The sequence below is a fragment of the Talpa occidentalis genome, unplaced genomic scaffold, assembly GCF_014898055.3.
Source record: "Talpa occidentalis isolate TD23 unplaced genomic scaffold, MPIMG_talOcc4v2.1 talOcc4.13, whole genome shotgun sequence".
NCBI lineage: Eukaryota > Metazoa > Chordata > Mammalia > Eulipotyphla > Talpidae > Talpa > Talpa occidentalis.
The window spans coordinates 87843116-87864182 of record NW_023601322.1 but is presented as its reverse complement, the minus strand read 5'-3'; the positions used below and the strand labels follow the sequence as shown (position 1 = coordinate 87864182).

Below are 21067 nucleotides of genomic sequence, written 5' to 3'. Positions count from 1 at the left end.
GCTGTCACAGCCAAGAGGGGACAGGAAAACTAAATATGTTGTGGAAACCTGGATGGCATCTGGAGCAGAAAATTACACCAGGTAAAATCTAAGGAAATCTGAATGTAGTTAATAATAATGCATTAATATTGGCTAATTAGCTGAAGTAAACAGACTATACTCATTTAAGGTATTAATAATGGGAGAGGGCAGTGGGTGCAGAATATTTGGGAGCTCTCTATGCTATCATTTCAATTTTTCTATAAATCAAAAACTTCTAAAAGAAAAAAATTTGCTACACGAACACAGGCAATTCTAGTCCAGTCCTGTCATACTTTATTGCCTCTGCTGTTGCAATGGCACATTTTATGATGCAGGCGTTGTGCAGCCATGGGGGCTGGCAGGCAATGGCTTGCCAAAGGTCACCAGGATAGGGGCAGAGCTGGGTGGGGAGCCCTGTTGGTTTGCTTTTCCCAGAGTCGTTGCAGGATGGATGGGAAATGATATAGATGAATTCAATTCTAGTCAATTCAACAAACGTTGACTAGCACCTTAGAAGCACACCAAGCACCAAGACAACTGTAACTGAGGAAGTTTCAGCTCCATGCTCAAGGCCATGTGGTGTGGGTGGAGAGACAGCTGGATGGATAGGTCATTTCAGCTCAAGCAGCTCTGTGCCTGGGCAGATGTGTGAAGGGCTTGAGGGAGCTGGAGGAAAGGCATCTCCAGACAGGAAGTGGCTCTTCAGCCCTAGGCAAAGACCTGTAGGACAGGTGAGTCGGGTTATGGGACAACATGTGTCTGGGCTCTGCAGGGCTCTGCCCACTGGATCTCAGAGAGCCCCAAGGGCACTCTGGAAGGGCTCACTTGGGGAGGCAGTGGCACCTGTGCACTAAAGCCCGTTTTTCTGGCAGGACGTAAATCCTACGCTCAATGGCCCAATTCCTGGAGGAACATGAAGGAGCTTTGATAAAAAAACAAATAGCAAAATCACAGTTCAATAGCTGGGCTTACACCTGTGTCTCCAAGGCATGAACAGAGAAGGGAGACAAGTGCATGATTTCCTGGTCTATGGAATATGTTGGCACTCCTAGAAGAGTGTATCTAACAGCCTCGAGGTTTCTCTTTTTGCTTTTAATGACCGATTAGCTGGTAGGACAATGGAGATTAATGGTATTTTCTTACAGTTTTTGATGTAAGACAGGGCACTTCTCCCTTAAGATGTGAACTGGGGCCTCCCCTGGTGGCGCAGGTGGTTGGGCACAGCACTGTGAAGCTGTATACAGCCTCTGTAGCCCAGGTTCAATCCTGGCTGGCTGGGGAGATGCCCACATGGCACAGCAGACCTCTCCTGTCTCAGCCGCTCCTCCCCTCAGCGTGTACTTCAGTAGATCTGCCTGTTCTGTTCCCCACTCTGTCTCTGGTGAATCCTCTCACCCTCCTGCACATCCGGCCTGTACCCCAGCTCTTGCATAAATAAGTAATCTTTAAAAAGAAAAGATGTGAACCAGACCAGAAGGATACTCTCGGCCATTCCTCCCTGTGGGAAACTTAAGGAGCTCTGCTAACTCTTTAGGCCTCTTAAGCCTCAGTTTGAGGCACTGTAAAAAGCCCAACTGTGATTTCTTTCTTTTCGAATAACTCTTTATATTAGAGAAGCAGTGTTCAAAACTGGAAGTTACCAGTCATTTCCTGTGCTGTGTTTTATTCTGTATATTTTGTAATTTCTTGCTCCCTTCCCATGTTTACTGAGGCATGTGAGCAGCCCACGGTTAGGGCCTCTTCTGTCTGCTTGGAGTCTGCACTGCCACCGCACCGCTGCACGTTCTAGGAGGTTCTCTCAAACACAGGTGCCAATATCTTGGCCTAAGCATTAAAATTCTTCGCTTTAAACTCACTTTCCTGTGAAAATCAAAATCAACAAAAAACTATGAACCAGAGACACTTTTTGGGGGTGGGGGGGGAAGGGGAGGGATTGGGGTCAGAATGGGGGTGTTGCAATTGTATGGGGAATATAAAAATAAAATTTATTATTTTAAAAATAAATAAATAAATATTCTTTCTAAAAAAGAAAAAGACAAACACCATATTGTTACATTCATGTACAGTACATAAAGAAACAAAACAAATGTATGAACTAAATAAAACAAAAATACTCTTAGACTGTACGTCCAAATTAATGATTAACAGAAGGGAAAGAGGATTAAGGGGTGTGCACATAAAAAAGAAAAAAAAATAAATATACTCACTTTCCTGAAGTCCTAAGAGGAAAGAAACCATATCTGCTTAGCTTTATTCAGCAGCTGGTGTGGCAAGTTATGTCCTTCAGCCACCAGGGAAGTTAGTCTTTTAGAACACCTTCCTTCCATGAGCCCCCTACCACAGTGGACTGGCCCAGCATCCAGATGGGGATTTAAAAAACAATGTGCTGAAGGCTGGCTGAGGATGAGTGTGGAGTGTGTTTACAACCAGGAAGAAAAAGTCATACAATACACGAATGCAATTTTTGAAATAGATATAGACCAGCTAGGTATAGGATTTCTTAGTACTTTTCAGGCAAAGACAGTGAATAATCAACATTTATTCTTGCCATTTTGAAAATCAAGCACTGAACAATGATTTAGTTTGTAGACAGGTCATATCTGAAGATGGTGTCCATCTATAATTTATTCTGATATGATTTAATTTTTCTTTGCAATAACTATTACAGTTAAAATACATTAAATCTTGAAAAGATAGCCCATTATTTTACATCTGGCCTGTGGGATAAGAAATGGGATTATATGCTATCCTGCCTTTATGAAACTGGCCACAAATCAGAGGAATAGCAACAGCATTATTTCAAAATAATTGACAAACACCACATAACACTACTGTTTTTAGAGGTCTAGCTCTCTGGCAGAATCAGCCATCAAGATTCCCTGATTGATGTATCCAATAAGCAGGGATTTTACATGTACCATGTGCTGTGATAGCACCTAGTAATTCAAAGATGCATAAACCAAAGCTGCTGACGCCAAGAGCACAGCGTGCTCAGGAGGCCCACAGTAAACAGATGATGACTGTCCCGTGTGGCTGCAGCCATCACATAGGCACCGTCAGAACCCGGGAGCAATAGGAAGGAAGACTCGACTGTGGGCCTAGCTCTGCTAGCTCTGCCTAGCTCAGCAAGGGCAGGTTTCAGTGGACAGTAAAAGGAGGAAGGGCCAGTGATGGGCACTGCAGGCTGAGAGCCAGCCTGTGGCATGGGGAGACAGCTTCAGTAACACTGACGCTTCACCACGACAGGTGGGGTGAGGAGATGACCCAAGGTGAGGCTAGAATGGTGGTGGCAGGGGTGGAACACACCAGGACCTTACCCAGCACACCGAGGAGGCAGACGTTGCCCTGTGAACCAACACTTCTCCAACTTCAGCGCCCACAAACTTGCTTTGGTTGCTCCTTAAAATGTAGACGACTGGATGGGTGGGAGTGTCAGCTTTCCTCATGGGCTCCGGATGCTGCTGCTCAACCAAGCTGCCTGCAGGCCTCCCTTAGGTAGGAGGAATAAAAATTCTAGCATCTGAGTGGATTCCCTGTGTGCCAAGAATGGTCCCGCCAGCTCTTTGAGAGGAGGGTGTGGAGGGGACCTGAGCTGACAGAGCCTCCAAGATGGTGGTGGATTTTGCCCATAAGCTGTCACCTGGGTTTCTGGAAGGTGCCCTACAAATACCATTTTTCTAGAACATACCATGTTCTATGATGTGAAGAAGGTACGAAAGTAGTGCCAGTCCAAATAGTCTGTGCTGCCAGAACCATACTTACTGCTAAGAAAACAGAGTCCTAACAAGTGGCCCAGTTACCCCAGAGAAGTGCATACTGGTGGTTGTCACAGCCCGAGGCCTTGTCTCCTCAAGCATTAAGGGTCTGAAAGTGGAAATCGCAGCTCTAGTTCACCTCTGCAGTGGGCCCAGTCCACATCAGCAGGTGGTGTTTCTGTAGCAGCCCAAATTGATTGGGCTCAGAGAGAAATGTGGCAGTGAGGGAGTCGGAAGCAAACATGTTGCTCTATGACTTCCCAGTTGTTACTGTTTAACACTGAATTTGGTTAAGGTATTCCTTAGTCTTTTCTCCAGATCTAACAAATATGATCAAGTTGGCCATTTCCCCTAAACTCTGTGACAGATATCCAGAACAGGAAAATGCTAGGGTATGTCAAATGAATGAAATGCTAATTTCTGTGGAATCAGCTGTCTTTGGTTCACGTGTGTGCGTGTGAAAAAACATGCACACGATTGTACCTGCAGGCCCATTTCTAGAAAGGAAACTGCTCACACCTATCACCTCTGCAGAGAACTGGGGGATGGAAGGTGAGGTGTGGGTGTGAGCTCTTCTTGCAAAACCCCTTTTGTCCTGTTAAATTTTTTTGATATGATCACTCATCTTTTGGGGGAGGGGAGTGGAAGAAAAGACAGCTGTCTTGAAGTCTGAGAAGTCTGATAGGTGCTGGTGAGCTTTGCCTTTCACCTGTGGTTCTGCTGGTGTGAGCAGTGACAAGGGCCTCCCTCCAGGACATCTAGTCTTCAAGCTCTTCTAGGACTGTGTGTTGAGAGGAAATGAGGAACGCCTTTAGGCCTGCTGAAGTTTAAACCCAGGTCACTAAATTACCTAGAGGCTGTTAGTCTGGGAATAAATCTTTGAAATAAAAAATTTGCCATAGGTCAATTTTTTTCAATTGTCTTTCCAATGGACGGTTTCTGCCCTCTCGTCAGACAGTAGCGAGTATGACTGCAGTGAGATGTAATACTAAAAAATAAAAAGGAACTGGAGATTTGTTTTTAACACAAGACATTTAAGACATTTGTTTTTAACACAGGCAGACAGCTTTCACTGATGCCCACTCCCTCCTCTCTCTCCCCCCAAAACCTCCCTGTGGTAGAACTCTGGGGCAAAGCATATTCCAAATAAATGCGAAATTGACTATTGACATTTGCTGGATTGCTTTGCTTTGTGTTATATTTATAAGCAAAGAAGATGTGTTCTGTCTTCCATAAATACATGAATATTAAACATTCAACAGTAACTACTCAGTTTGCAATCTCTTATGACTTAAGTGAAACCTCTTAGGAATGAGCTCTATGGCCTCACTTGGACATAAAGTAATGTTAGCACATGCCTGCTGTTGGTTCTTGCAGGTTTTCAGTAAAAACATCTTCCCTCATCTGTGCTGGCTGTAGACTCATCCAGTTAGGCTTGAAGCAGGAAATCAGAGGGCTTGGGCCCCTTAGTTCTTTTTTTAAATCTTCAGGTTACCCACTACTGATGACCCTCCCAGGACAATGATAGCTTTGTTAGAAACCCAACCACCTCTTAAAGACACTGCTCCCTACTACTATTTAAGGGACCTAGTGGGGGAAGTCACCTTTAGCCCACATTCTCTCCATGTTAGAAAGGAACTTCTGAGTTATTTAAGATAGTGACTCCTAAACCTGTTTAATGATTACAATTACTTGTGGTGCTTAAAAAAAAACAACTCCTGTCTAGAACCTTCTGAATAAAAAGCTTCAGAAGCAAGTTCCATTATAGTCTTGTAAAATAAAGCACAGCTCTGAATTTGCCAATTCAAATTATGAATAACACGAGAAAAAATTTATATATAACACAAACCATTATCACAAGATAAAAAGTAACTCAATACTGGGCCTCCCCGGTGGTGCAGCGGTTGAGCGCTGGGTTGCGAAGCTGCCCGCGGCCTCTGCAGCGCCGGTTCGATCCCCGGCTGCTCCCCGGCCACCGGAGGAGGGTCCCACATGGCGCGTAGACCTCTCCTGCCGCCAGCTGCTCCCCTCAGCAGTGTACTTCGGTCCTTCTGCCTGTTCTGCTCCTTGCTCTGGCTCTGGTGAATTCTCTCACCCTCCCGCGCTTCTGACTGTACCCAGTGCATGTATAAACAAAAAAACAAATAAATAAATAAATAAATAAAACATGCCTCTATAAAAAAAAAATAAATAACTCAATACTAAATTTCCAGTTTTTCATTAAATTTCCTTAGTCATCTCACACGTCTTTCAAAAGTTAATTTGTTCAAAGTCCATGTTGAATGGTTCTGCTTCTTTAATTTCTTTCAATCTAGAACATTCACCTGCTCTGTCCCCTCCATTTTTTACGCTGTTCACTGGTTGGAGAAGCCAGATCTGTCTGCCAGGGCTGACTGCTTCCTCTTGGCTCACATCTGTTCCCATTTCCCGTGAGATCTAGCAGATTGATTAGCTTCAGTCTTCTTTTCTGGCAAGGATACTTTATAGATGGTACAGGGCCTTAGATTAAGAGGCCCTCACATCTCACTGTTCCAGTGTTAGAGGCATTGGCATTGGACGGTGGATTCCGGTGATGGAATATTCTCCATCAACTTCCCTCTTGGTGGCTGCACTATTCACCAATGATTGTTGCCTAGAATCTGCATTTGCAAAATAGTTATTTCTCTCCTTCTTCATTTATGAAATTAGAATTTTTTAAAAGGGAACTTTTCCTTGTCACCTAGGATGATTTGTTTACTCTGAAAACGAGGGTTGTTCACCAGAGGCACTAAATGCTTACATCTTAGAGAAATGGGTCTTTTTTCATGCCTGAGTGACAACCTGTCATCTGAAAGTGGTCATCCATCCCTGCTTTCCGCTATGCCTCACCTTCTCCAGAGCAGGCAACCATCCCAGCCTGTTGCAGCTCTGGTGGTGCAAAGTGCAAAATGTTTCTACATAGCAAGGCATTTATTAATTCCATCATTCGGCAAATAATTTTTGCTGTGCAGGCTAAGCTTCCATCAGTCGAGTTACCAATAGAGCCAAAGTGTGGCTCTCCAGGGGCATACATTAAGACTAACCTGCAACCTTAAAGACCGCTGACAGAAATGTACAGTAAAGAGAACGTGAAGACACACACATCACTGCAAGGCAGGTCCACTGACGTGCACCTTCTTACTATAGCCGCCCTCACACTCAGACAGAAACTCTGCAGCTGCCACTGAATCGCAACCCTCTTCCACACCACAGCCCTTCATGCCCTGACTATGACAAAGGGGACATTTCTTGTCCCACCGGAAAGCCCCATCTTCACACCTGGGGTCTTTGTGTGTGTTTTGCAGCCCGCAGGGCCGTCCTGGCCAAGAGCGCAGGGCAGACACCACCTCCTTTCTCGTCACTGCCCTGGCTGTTAAAATTTGTGGCAGGAACGCGAACTTTGAACTTTTTTAATGTGCTATTTGCCTTTGCATTTCTTATTGTGGGGGGGGGGAGCAGTTACCCTTAAGGGTTTAGGAAATCAGAGCTGTGAGAAAAGGAGGGAAAATGTGTAGATTATGAGTCTGCAGTGAAACAAGAATCAAGCCAGGTTTCAGCATTTGAGAAGGAATTTCCTGTATTTCTTAAATTCCACCTGACATGTCAAGTCAGTGGTGACGAGAACTCAGGAAATGAAGCAGGAGAGAAATGGCCACAAGCAGGAGAGAAATGGCATCGCTCCCGAGACTGGGCAAAGCGTGGAGCAGAGCGGTAACGTGCAGCACCCCTAGCAGTGGCCAGGCGGGCACGGGGGAGACTGAGAACAGAGACACTGCAGGCTGCCTCAGCTGGCCAAGAGGGACCCTGCACTTCGTGGACCAGATTCCACTGCTCCCCTCAAGAGAGGAATTGGCAGGGCTCCTTGTAGACTCTGCAGCAGGGATCCCAGGATTCCTGCCTGAGCCCACCTGCAGGGTCTGTGTCAGCTTCCTCGTTGGTTCCTTTTTGGGCTGTGCTGCCAAGTTCTGTACCCCAAGTTCCAGGTGCGAAGGAACAGCTGTTTGGGGAAAGGGGAGGAGACAGGGGGCTGGTTGCAAGCCTCAGGCAGCTCCCGGTTGTGGAGGACCACTAGGGCAGGAGGCTGTGGGCTGGGAACCCTGAAGAGACCAAGGTTTCCAAACCTGAACCCCGCCTCCAGCCTCAGGTTCCTTTGAGGTGAGGTAGGGGGGTGAGCACAGCTGTGATCTAAGGATTCCTGACAGACTGTGTGAGTAAAGATGGACTTTGGGGGGAGAGGTGCATGTAGGACAGATGAAGCAGGGGTGAATCACAGGACTACCCCTACAATCCCTCTGAGAAGATAAGGGGAGGCTTATGCTGGGGCTTTCCCATGATTGCGGGGAGCCAGGGCTGGCAAGCCAGCCAGTCAGGGAGACATCATTTTCCTTTGTCACTGAGCCACACCAGTCACTGCCATGGGCATCTCAGGGCCTGTGTGGCGTGGACATCAATTATGGCAGATGTGTGCTATTCATAATGACTTGCCATTTTTCCCAGATCTGTCATTCTGTTTGTCTAGGAGGGAAAATACAGTTTTCTAATTTGATTTATAATTCTTTTTTTAAAAGATTTATTTATTTATGCATACAAGAGCTGGGTACAGGCTAGAGGTGCGGGGGGTGGGGGAGCGGTGAGAGGATTCACCAGAGACAGAGTAGGGAGCGGAACAGGCAGACTGACCGAAATACACTGCTGAGGGGAGCAGCGAGCGAGTCAGGAGAGGTCTGTCCCGCCATGTGGGTTGCTCCCTGGCCAGCTGAGGATCGAACTCATGCTGCAAAGGCTGTGGATTGTTCATAGTGTGGTGCTTAAGCCCTTGCGCCACCAGGGAGGCCCCTAATTTATAATTCTTAAATTTTTAGACATGGGGTATGTGGGGTGGCCCTGCATGACCAGGGGAGCTGAGAAGCTACAGGTCCAGGAGACCTTCGCACAGCTACCCACCAGGGGACCTGGGTGTACTGCGTGGCAGGGAGGCACCGAACACATGGAGTATAGACAGTACTCTGGGCATGAAGCCTTGGGAGTTCTGACGCCGAAGAGTGTGGAGGCTGCAGAACAGGAGTCACTAAAGCTGCACTCACCAGCGGAGGTGTGGGGTTGGAGCACAAGACCTCAGGGCTGGGACTGTGCAATCAGAGGCAAATGGTCCGGGCCAGCAGGCACCTCTGTAGGCATTAGACCAGGGCCCAGATGAGAGCAGCAACCTGTGACAGGCTCACTGCTGCCACCAGGAGTCAAATACAACAGACAGCAAGGAGCAGGAGGCAAAAACAGAAGAGATAGTTGGGGAGCAAAATAAATGGCCTTGCTCTCGAGCTTCCGCTGCCCTTGACATGCAAAGATACAGGCAAAGAAGGAGACCGTTTGAGAAGATCATGTTCTATTTTCTTTGCCTCTCTGAGCATTAAGTATATTTCCAACCCTACTACCACAGGCTAAGTTCCTATTAGCTTTTCCAGCTAGGGAGTAAAGATCACAATGTTGTATCTAACTAAATCTCCCATCTTTTTTAAAACTTTAAAGCTGCCTTTTCTAAGTGATCAGCTCTCAAATTTGAGAGTGCATCAGAGCCACCTGGGAGGACCTGTTAACACAGATGTCTGGCCCCTTCTCAATTTCAGCTTCACCAGGGCTAAGGCTGGACCAAATAACTTGCATACGAGTTGAAGGAAATGGGTTATACCCTTTAAGTTAAAATTACATACATCAAGGGCATCGTAGACAAAGTGAAGAGCTAAGTGGCAGAAAGACATTGTTTGTGACCCAGATATCCAACAAAAGGCATACATGTCTGTCCATCTTTTTTTTTAAAGACGTATTTTTAAAGTGTAGTGAAGACATACCCATCGACACTTGAACACCTATGGTGTTAGTTTTTTCCTAAGCCTGATGTAACAAATTACCATAAACTGAGCAAATTAAAAAACAGAAATTTATAATCTCACAGTTCTGGAGAAGTCCAAGATCAAGGTGTCGGCAGAACTAGCCCCTTCTGGATGCTCTAAGGGAGAACAATCCCACGCCTCTCTCCGAGCTCCGGTGGTGGCCAGCAACACTGGCGTTTCTTACCTGCTAGCTGTGGAACTCCAGTCTCTGCCTGTCTTCACATGGCCTTCTTTCCTGTCTCTCTGAGGTTCTGGTGGGCATGGGGTTTTTGACACCATTCAACCCAGTACAGTCTGTCCTTTGCACCCCCAAATTCACATCTATTCCAGATACAAAATACATTGATCCCATCCTGACATCCCCAAATTATTAGAAAGAATTTACATTTCTAGTAAGTTCTCAGGTGATGCCAAGGCTAGTCTGCAGACCACACTTTGAAAACTGCTGTTGTAAATCCTGTATTAGTGGAAAGACATTGTTCTGATGTCATTCTCAGACCATAGAAGGAATAACACTCCCCATAAACCTAGCAGGACTTGTTTTCTAAGGATTGTTTACCAAAAAGGGAATACCACCTTATTCCTCACAGTGGAGAAAGTAAGATTACAAACATCCAGTGTCACAGAGGATATGCAGAAACAGGTACTTAATACCCCATTTGTGAGTTTATATATAGCTACACTGTCTTTGGGTAGCAATTTGAAAGTTACTGCCCATAATTTTAAAGCATATATTCTTTAATTACAAAATTTCCTTCTATCCACCCCCCCCAAAAAAAAATGTTTGATGTTCGAAGCAATGCTGAGTTGGAAAGAACCCTAATAAGAGAAATATTAAAATAACTATCAAGTTATAAGTGCTACTGCCTGAACAATTAATTCTTCTTACATGCATATTTCTATAATTTAACTACTAATTTCCTATGACATGTTCTATAGCAGAAGAAAATAATGTGTTATGGAAAACCATTTGTGCATATTCTAGGGTGATGTTCAATCGATGAAATTCAAATGGCAAGATGAAATCCATTAACAATCTAGCAAGCTACTTAGCACACTTTATCAAATTGTTTTCCTTCACTCCTTAGAGACTTCATAAAGCTCTACCAAACTCCCTGACTTCTCATCTAGGATTAAATGAGAGGAAAATTGGCAATGAGTCTAAACTCAGTGTCTCCAGTGAATTTTATGACTTTCGTGTACCCTCATATACTTCTAAGAACTTTTTCTTTTGAAATATTTAGAATGAAGATGATCTCCTGCACTATTGGTGGGAGTGCAAACTCGTCCAACCACTATGGAAAGCTGTGTGGAGATTTCTTTTTTTTTTTTTTTTTTCTGTCTTTTTCATTTTTATTCTGTAGATTTCTACTACATATCTGCAATTGAGATTGTCTTTTTTTTTAATTTAAATTTTATTTGTTATATTCCCCATACAATTACAACCCCCTTATTTTGACCCCAATCCCTCCTTTCCCTGCCCTCCACCCCCAATAGAGTATCTCTGGTTCATAGTTGTTTGTCGATTTTGACATTTTCTTTCTTATAATTATTCTTTTTCCTGGTCCCTTATTTAAGTTTTCTAGATTCCTGCTATGAGTGAGACCATCCGGCATTTTTCTTTTTCTTTCTGGCTTATTTCGCTGAGTGAGACCATCCGGTATTTTTCTTTTTCTTTCTGGCTTATTTTGCTGAGCATGATCCCTTCCAGTGCCATCCATGTTGCTGCAAATGGCATGTGTTTATCTTTTTTGAATGCTGAGTAATATTCCATGGTGTATATGTACCACATCTTCTTGATCCAGTCATCTATTTTTGGGCCTTTGGGTTGTTTCCAAAGCTTAGCTATTGTAAACAGTGCTGCCATAAACATAGGGGTGCAGGTGCTCTTTGGAATTGATGTTTCTGTGTCCTTTGGGTAAATACCTAGGAGTGGAATTGCTGGATCATATGGAAGCTCTATGTTTAGTAGGTCAAGAAATCTCCATACAGCTCTCCATAGTGGTTGGACCAGTTTGCACTCCCACCAACAGCGCAGGAGAGTTCCTTTTTCTTGTGTGATTTCTTGACCTACTAAACATAGAGCTTCCATATGATCCAGCAGTTCCACTCCTAGGTATTTACGCAAATGACACAGTAACAGTAATTCCAAAGGGCACCTGCACGCCTATGTATATAGCAGCACTATTTACAATAGCTAAGCTTTGGAAACAACCCAAAGGCCCAAAAATAGATGACTGGATCAAGAAGATGTGGTACATATACACCATGGAATATTACTCAGCATTCAAAAAAGATAAACACATGCCATTTGCAGCAACATGGATGGCACTGGAAGGGATCATGCTCAGCAAAATAAGCCAGAAAGAAAAAGAAAAATACCGGATGGTCTCACTCAGCGAAATAAGCCAGAAAGAAAAAGAAAAATGCCGGATGGTCTCACTCATAGCAGGAATCTAGAAAACTTAAATAAGGGACCAGGAAAAAGAATAACTATAAGAAAGAAAATATTAAAATTGACAAACAACTATGAACCAGAGACACTCTATGGGGGTGGGGGGTGGGGAAAGGAGGGATTGGGGTCAAAATAAGGGGGTTGTAATTGTATGGGGAATATAAAAAATAAAATTTAAATAAAAAAAAGAAATATTTAGAATGACAAGAAGCTGATAACAAGCTATAGAGAGGCCCACCTTCCCTAATGACTAATCTCCACAGCAGCAGTGCACTGTCAATCAATTCAGGAAACCCCATGCACACTGTCACTGACCACCTTACAGAACTTTAATAAAAAATTATTGGAAACGAACACCTGTAAAAATGTGAAAAGAGGTGATAAACACCCCTAAGAAACATGGTGGCATGAAAAGAATATCCCTGTTGTGAGACAGAAAACAAGCATTCCAGATGCAGCATTGCCACTCCCTTTATATACACAGGCGCATATACACTTAAATGTAATTTTTTATCTGTATGAAAGTATCAGATCTTGCATGAGTTACTTCATCTTTGGGCCTCAGATTTGCAATTTGTAAAGTAATGGTGAGGAACTAAGCCACTCAGGTCTTTTCCAGTGCCTCACCTCTGAGTTATAAGTAGGTATTTATTAGATTATTTTCTGATCATATTTAAAATCTTAATGATCAAGGTATAAGCATACACCCATACAGCCTTTTCAGAAAATGTGGCAAAAGCTATCAGAATGTAAAAGATGCACCCTCTTTGCCCCAGCAATTTCTTATCTTCATATTTAAAAAAAATCACACAAGTAGGCAATGATATATGTTCAAGAATCTTAAGGCAATATTTTCGTAACTGAAAAGGTAGATTAATTATGATACACTAATGCAAAACAATACTATGCAAGTATGGGCACTGAAAGGTAGTCATAATATATTACTACATAGAAAAAAGCTACAGTACAGAAGAGTATCTAATATTTGTATGTATATTTACACATGTGTATCTACCTGTATGTGTATGTATGAATTGAGAAGACGAAACTTAAAGACGGATATTTAAATATGTATGTGTGTGGAGGGAGAGAGAGAAAGTGGTAATAAAGAATTCAAGGATTCACCTGCAGGGATGATTACTGCCAGGACAGACTGGGCAGTGGTCGGGGGTGCACTATCACTGACGTCTCTATTTAATTTTAAGAAATATAAATATTCATAGCAAAAAAAGGTTCAATGTGATGTGAAGAATACATTCTTTAAAAATATATGTAAATACATGTATAATTAAGCACCAATCATTTTGATAAGACCTATTTTCAAAGGTAACCTCAGCAATTGGACATTCTGCCTTTCTTGTATTCTAGTAACATTTGGTCTATTTCTGGAATATTTCTTCCTTCCCTTTGGATTTAAGAGTGTATTTTAATAGCCAGTGGGCTAACTCCTTCTATTCTTTTCAATCTTCCCACTCACTCTGGCATGTTCTCAATAAAGACAAACAGGGTAATTTTTATTGGGACAGCATTCCCCTGCCCCTAAGGGGGAAAATATGTTTAGATTTATGTTATCTTATCATTATTTCCAAGTCTACTTATTGTATTTCAAGAGTTTCCTTTCTCTTAAGTTTTCTTCCTACAAGTTTTGTACAAGTCATAGGTTTTTTTTTTTTTTGCAATCATAAGGAATTTCTCTTCCAGTGTATCTTCTAACTGACTTGTATGTATATATATATAAAGTCTGCTATTTTTTTTAGTAAACATTTTATTAAACTGTAATTATACATACAGAAAAGTGCACAAATTGTTAAGTGTACAATTTGATAAATACCCAGAGTGAATGCACCTGTGTACCAGCACCTGACTCAGGAGATAGGAGGTTCCCAGCACCAAAGGAGCCGCCTTCGTATATTTCCAGTCCTTGTTAACCTAAAGAAGCCGGCTAAAAAATAATGTGTATGTTACAATTTCACATGCTTAAAGTTCAAAAACAGACGAAACTAACGAATGGTAATTTAAGTTATGATAGTGCTTATCTTTGGGAGGGCCTGAAAGGGGTACTGATTTATGACACTATACATTTTACCTGTTTGAAACTTCATCTAAATGGAATCAGGACTTTTGTTTGTTTTTAATCTGGTGAAAGCTACTACTGATATTTCTGTGTAAGATGTAGTAGTGTTATTTTACTAAGTTCTTATTCCTTGTGGTTTTCTAGATATAAATATATCTAGAATATAAAAGTCTGTGCAAATAGTTCCATCTCTTTTTTTTTTTTTTTTTTTTTTACATTTTTAGAGGATAGGTTTATTAGGTAAAGGAGAAAGAAAAAGAGGCACCTGGGCCTCCCTGGTGACGCAAGGGGTTAAGACGCAACCTACGAAGCTGTCCCGAAGCCTCTGCAGCACAAGTTTGATACCCGGCCAGCCAAGGGGAAACCCACATGGCGCAGCAGACCTCGCCTGTCTCACCCGCTGCTCCCCTCAGCAGTGTATTTCAGTAGATCCGCCTATTCTGTTCCCCACTCTGTCTCTGGTGAATCCTCTCACCCCCCACACCTCTGGCCTGTACCCCAGCTCTTGTATGCATAAATATAAATCTTTAAAAAAAAAAAAAGAAAAAGGCACCTGCATAGCCTCAGGTGGGCAGGAGAGCTGCCAGTTTCACCTCCTTGTGTGTAATTCACAGGTCTGGGGTTTTTTTTCTTTTTGTTTCTTTGGTCAAACTTCCTTGGCTAAAACCCCAACACAGAGTTAAGTGGTGAGTGGGCCTATGTCTTCTCCCTGAATTTAGCTGGAAAGCCTCTTTTGTTTTTGCCATTATGATGATGTTTCTGGGATAGCATTAATGAATTAGTCACAAATATATACTCAAAATTATACTGACTGAGTATATTTAACATGAATAAGTGCTTAATTCTAACATTCCTTTTCTACAAGGATGGATACAATTGTACTTTTCTCCTTGTAATGATGAATATTAATGGTTGTCTAATATTACATTCTAATACACAATAGTACAGTCCTAAACAAATCATGTTTAGTCATGATTTGTTACTTTTTGAGAGCTGTTGGCTTTTTTGCTAATGTCAATCTTTTGCTTTGATATTTAAAATAATGACTACATTCTTTGGTACAATCTATGTCAGACTTTGGAAACAATGTTATTACATTTACTTTACGAAATAATTTCATAAGTTTTAGAATTATTTTGCATTTTGACTTTGAACATTCTTTATCTGGCCTCGGGAATTGCTAAACCACCAGGATTACTTAATCTAAAAAAATTTGGTGGCAATCTGGTCCTGACTGGTTTTTTTGGCAAGGGGTCCTTTAATCATTCGTTTCTTCTAAAGTAATTTTTGTTTTGAATTTGTTTCTACTAGGGTAATTGTGCATTTTTCTAAAAAACCTAATGACAAAACATTATTTAAAGTAGTCTTACATTTTATGAAACTTGTCATTTAACTCTTTCCTCCCTTTTCTCTCAAATAGTTTAGCTAGTGGATTGTCTCCCTAACTCTCCCACACCCAAACCTGCTCTTAATAATTCCCTCCCACTTGTAGTTTATTTTTCCTCATTTTCAAGACTTGGTTAATTTTCAGCTAACCACATTTTTATTAACAGTTTCGAAAACTATAAATTCCCTGCTTTTAGAATTTTTAAAAAATCAGGTCTTCATCAGTCAGGTAATCATGCCTTTGCGGCATGTTTTCACTATGGGAAAGCTGGTTGGCTTAGTTTCCTATAACATTAAATGGGAGTTGACTGTAATACTTCTTAGCTACCTTTTTTAGTGAAATGAAAGTTCTCCTGTTCTTTTAGGAGGAAGGGAAGATCTAGGATGACTTTTCTTATTAGCTCAATGGCCCAAAAGCTCCCTTTTCATTTCTACAATGTGACTTACAAGATTACATGTAACTATGTGTGTATCTGTGGATAGTGTCCTTCAACATGCATTTGGACTCTCTCTGTCCTACTGCACCTTACTGCCCAATTTGAATTCTAATTCTAGAAGTTTCTCCTCAGTGCTGGGCTTTCATTCATTTTAAGAGGTCTAAGGACTGGGCCCAGACTGCTCAAGCATAACCACGGGGCCTTATTATATTATTCTATTGCCACAACACTTACGTGCCAATGGGCACCTGTAGAAGGCCTCCCACTTATAGCTTCTGTTCTCGGACTGGCCCACTGCACTAGGTGAGGAAACCAGGGCAAAGGACAGTCCTATTGTCAAGGGTGTCAAGCAGCTGCCTCCTCCCACTTCCTCCCACACAGATGCTGAAAATATGTCAGGGGTTTGTTCTCACTTAGTTGTATTTTGTGGTTCACGGGGACACCTTGTCATTTAGTTTAGCCTAGGGTCTGTGGTTATCCTACTTACCTTGTGGGGAGATTCAAAATCTACACAGCTGCCATTCACTTTCCTGAGTTTAAACTTTGTGAGATCTCTTCCTATTATAGAAAAGGTTTAAGAATAATTTTACAATGGTTGTGACAGGAATTACAGTTAGGTACTTACTATATTTAAGGTACTATGCCAAGGTATTATCTTATTTAATCCTCAAACCACCTGAGAGTTGCATTTTACCTTTTCCTCATCTTGCCACTGGGCAAGGTAGGATATAAGACACACAGAGCTGAACTGGTGTCTATTACAGGGACCTGAACCTTTGTCCTTGGACTCCAGAGCACCTCTGTACTAAAGTGATTTTTCAAATACTACCAGGTCCAGCACTTTTCAAATTATGTGACACTACCAGCAAAACCTCTATTTGAATTTAAATATTTATAAATAGCTACTTAATGATCTCTTAGAAATGTGTACATATTACAGGTCAAATCTAAAACCACTACATAGGTGGACTTGTGCTATACGACCGGACTAACCTTGTTTTTCTGCAGATGCTTAAAACTACGTTTCTCCTGTCTAGTAAAATAAAAGGGGGGCGAGTGGAGATAGAGGAAATACTTACTCAAGATTCTGGAATTTCATACTTCCCTTCTCATTATATCTCTACCATTAAAGTATATTATATAAAATTATGCTTATAATTTACTAATAAGTACTTTTCTTATAAATAACTATTTAGAGAAAGTGAGGAGTAGTGTCTCCAAATTCACACTGACCTGATATTTTTTGGTCAGTATTCAACTGTGGGATGTGAACATTCACTGATGCATAAAGTTTCAAGGTTTCTCACAAGTTTATCAATTACACTCACATGTTAATTTATAACTGTGCTAGTTAACAAGGGGTTAAAAATATTTTCTAATAGTTTCATGAAATACTTTTACATTGGAATTCTTTTTTATTTATGAATATGGTTACTAATTTGATTGCTTACCAGTCAATCATTAGCAACAATTCAGGAAAATCAACTGGGAATTTTTAGTTTTAAAGCCATTCCATATGTGCTATTTTAACTCTCAATGTCTAAGAGATGACTTAGTTTGAAATATGGATATCTTAGTTTGTCACAATTTAAATCAAAGCAAGTGGAACAATTCACAGAAAGCATGTTAAACTTACTTCTTCTCCACCATTCAGAAGATTGATTTCACTTCCAACAAAAAAAGAGTTAACATTGGCTAATGCAAGTTTAAACTTAAGCAAGTCAAAAAATAAACTTAAGCAATGTCAAATATAAATGAATAGTTTTCCCAAGTACCTACTTAGGTTTTCTTTGGGAAGGAGCATTGTTTACAGGTGTTTTTTCCTTCAATTTAGGAAAAACAATGAAATATTATAACACCTAATGGTGATACTAGTAATTTAGCTTTCATACTGATATTTATAGAGTGAAAAATTCAACATTTATTTACTTACAACCAGCTCCTTCAGTGAGGTGATAGCCTTCTCTATTTTAGTAGCAAACATATCTTTGAGTGTCACTGATTTACTGAGAAATGGATTACTAATGAAGTTTTACACTACCTCCTTTACAATGATCTAGTCCACAGAATAAAGAAAAGTGAAAGTTCATCCTTAACACCTAAATGGTATATATTTCTCTCCCATTTATCTGAAAATATAAAAATATAAATGACCATGTATGGAACGGCACAATTAAATTTACTTGAGTGGTTCTGTTTTGACTTAAAATTTTTACTTATTTAATTTGAAAAATTATAAAATTATCAGTTTGAAATGAGAGCAACTAACATATTGGGAGCAACAAACTAAAAAAAAAATGCAAGTGACTTAAAAATAACTCAGGTACAAAAGTACAAATATAATTTAAAATATCACATACTTCAGAAAAATAATCAGAAGCACTAAATGTCTTTCCTTGTAGAGAAGACTGTTTTCTCCCCAGAAAGAAAAAAGAAAGCAACTAATTATTTGGGATTAAAATCAAACATAAGTGTTATTTACCCAGGCAACATCTAAATAAAAGACCTGCGTAGCACAAAAATATCCCATTCACAATCACGTGTAGTTAAATGATTTTCCCTCAGTTACATAATAGTCTTCTTCAAACAATCTTCCCTTAAAAAATTACTGTGTTAGTTAAGCCTACCAACTCTTGCCATGACATTAATTTCATTCATAAGACCACATAAATTTAATTGGCACACTTTACTTAAAATAAATCATTCTTCTTTAAAAAATTATGGGATCATCTATTTTCAAAGGACAATCCCAGATACTTAATTCATTAAAGCAATTTTCTACCACCAGCAGTCAACGTTCTAAATGATCACTAAGTGTTCACCCAAAGATTATCAATGCTATGATGAACTGTAAACTTGTTTTGAAGATTTGTATCCATTTTATAATATGATACAATTTGTATTTAAGAGTTCTCTTAAAAAGGTAACCTCCATACATAGTTAATTTGCCTCAAAGAACTTCTTAGAAATTTAATATAAACATTAAAGAACCACAATAGAGTCCACTGTGGTTCCAACTTCAACAAAGATATCCTTGAAACCCAGTACAAAGATTACTGGCTCAAGACCATATCCCAAAGTGACATCAGTGTGAGATTTGATTGTAAGACTCTACCTCTTAAAAAAAGAGCACACTTGGTTACACATGGCTTTTAAACCTTGAGCTACAGTTATGCTACCAACCCCCGCCCACCATCTACAGTCAGTCATGAGGAGATGTGGACATTCTCTGAGCATGATTTAGAGTCCTTAGTCTTCCAGCTCTGATGGAGATCTTGCAGGCGTTCTGAAGTTCGTGTGCTTACATTCAGGGCAGGATGAACTTTACAAATTCCACTCTCTTCCATTAGCGACAAGCCACAGATCCCAAAGTATGCATGCAAAGCATCTGAAAATGAGGCATTTTTTTCATCACAATAAGCACTTGTATTTGTACAGTATATATCTATCAGCCCATTGCTCCATTAAAAATAAATTTAGAAAAATGTTAAATACAGTTTTTGAAATATTTGCTTTCTCATCTCAAAATGTCAATTATTAAAAAATTGAATGACCCAAATCAAATGATAGTTTTTATCACAAAGCGAAACAGTTCCAGCAAAAGAGGTGACTTACTACTACCTCTGTCATTAAAGGACAAAGAGAGAAAATATAAAAGCTGTCTCACTTCAGTGGGTTCACCCCCTTTGGTTACTATAGAATATAGAAACAAGGGGCTTTAACTCTGTATCAAAAGGTTTTGTTTTTCCTTTGAAAATAAAAAAAAACACCTCTCAGTTTAAGCAGCATTACCTTTCTCCTCCCTAAGTTTTATCTGGTAGTTTCTAATCCATACAGTATCTACTGTATTAAATGAAAGAAACTTAAGCAAAATAATCCATTTGGGAATGCTCTGCTATATTTAATTTTGCTATTAGGGTAATGTTAGTGATTCTAAAAATATCTGACCTGACAATAAAAACAAACTCACATTCTATCTGGTTATGATAAAGTGTTCCATGCTGTAATTCTTCTACACTGCCTCACCAGTTTCCTATCTTTCAGGGGTCAGCCTACCCTCTTTCACTGAAGTAGCCACTGAAATCACATGGCTGTTGGCGACCCCAGAGCCTCATTTGGATTTTTGAAGAGATCAAAACCCTGCAGTTATGGGAACACTACAAGAAAAGATTTTGTAGCAGTCAAGAATTTTTGAACTGCACATCATTTATGGCTGCAGCAGCCATTAAAGTTCAAAACACCTCAAAAGTCCAAATTTTGCCCAAAGAATTAAAGAAAACATTTTACTAATATGAATATCATCTAGCTTTCAAGTTAGGAATGACAAATAGTTATACTCACTTGAAGTTATTTCATTAATGGACACCCATATTAATTCTCTTTTATGTCTTTTTGGAAAATACAGGAAAACCTATTCATAAAATTGGTATAGTCTTGATCACTTTCATCTAATTTCCATACTACAAAAAGTAAATTTTGTTTCCCTGCACAGTTCAATTTTCCTGTACTTATTTTAAAATCACACAAGGCACAAAGCAATGAAATTTTATGCTCTAGAAATGAGGAAAAGTTTCTAGAAAAAATTCAGCAGAAAGACAGATGCATCCAGAATAGCATAAACCAGGGTATATAAACTAAAATCTTTCCAGGTAATATTTTTTTCCTCCAAAAGATTTTGTAATGCCAATGAACGAAAAATTGTTTTAAACCTCAAACAGTACTTTTTAAAAATCTCCTTTGTGTAGGGAGTGATGCACATTCAAGCATTTCAGATAACAAAATATATTATTTTCTTCAAAACACAACTTCGCTTTTTTCATAAATTTCTTCTATGAATGTATATAAATGACACAAAGTCTTTGTGTCAAATCTGACTCTAGATTTATCAGAAGAAAAAATAATTTTAAAGAATCTCGTTAAAAATGTTTTTTTTTTCTACAGGTTCTGGGAACAGGTCTTTTCACAGAAATTCAGTGTAATTTGTTATTATATATATACAAAGACTTTCTGTGCTCTGTAGTGCACAGGGTCTG

General features: G+C 40.2%; 1 protein-coding gene across 1 annotated transcript in view; it reads right to left on the bottom strand.

The window, feature by feature from the left end:
• Window positions 1–13935: 13935 nt before the first annotated feature.
• The window catches only part of PGGT1B (protein geranylgeranyltransferase type I subunit beta), a 39553-nt gene continuing 32421 nt past the window's right edge, over window positions 13936–21067 (bottom strand). The window contains exon 9 of the mRNA XM_037509494.2: window positions 13936–19422. Coding sequence (XP_037365391.1) covers window positions 19241–19422 — 182 coding nt within the window. The 3' untranslated portion in view covers window positions 13936–19240. The remainder of the gene's footprint in view (window positions 19423–21067) is intronic.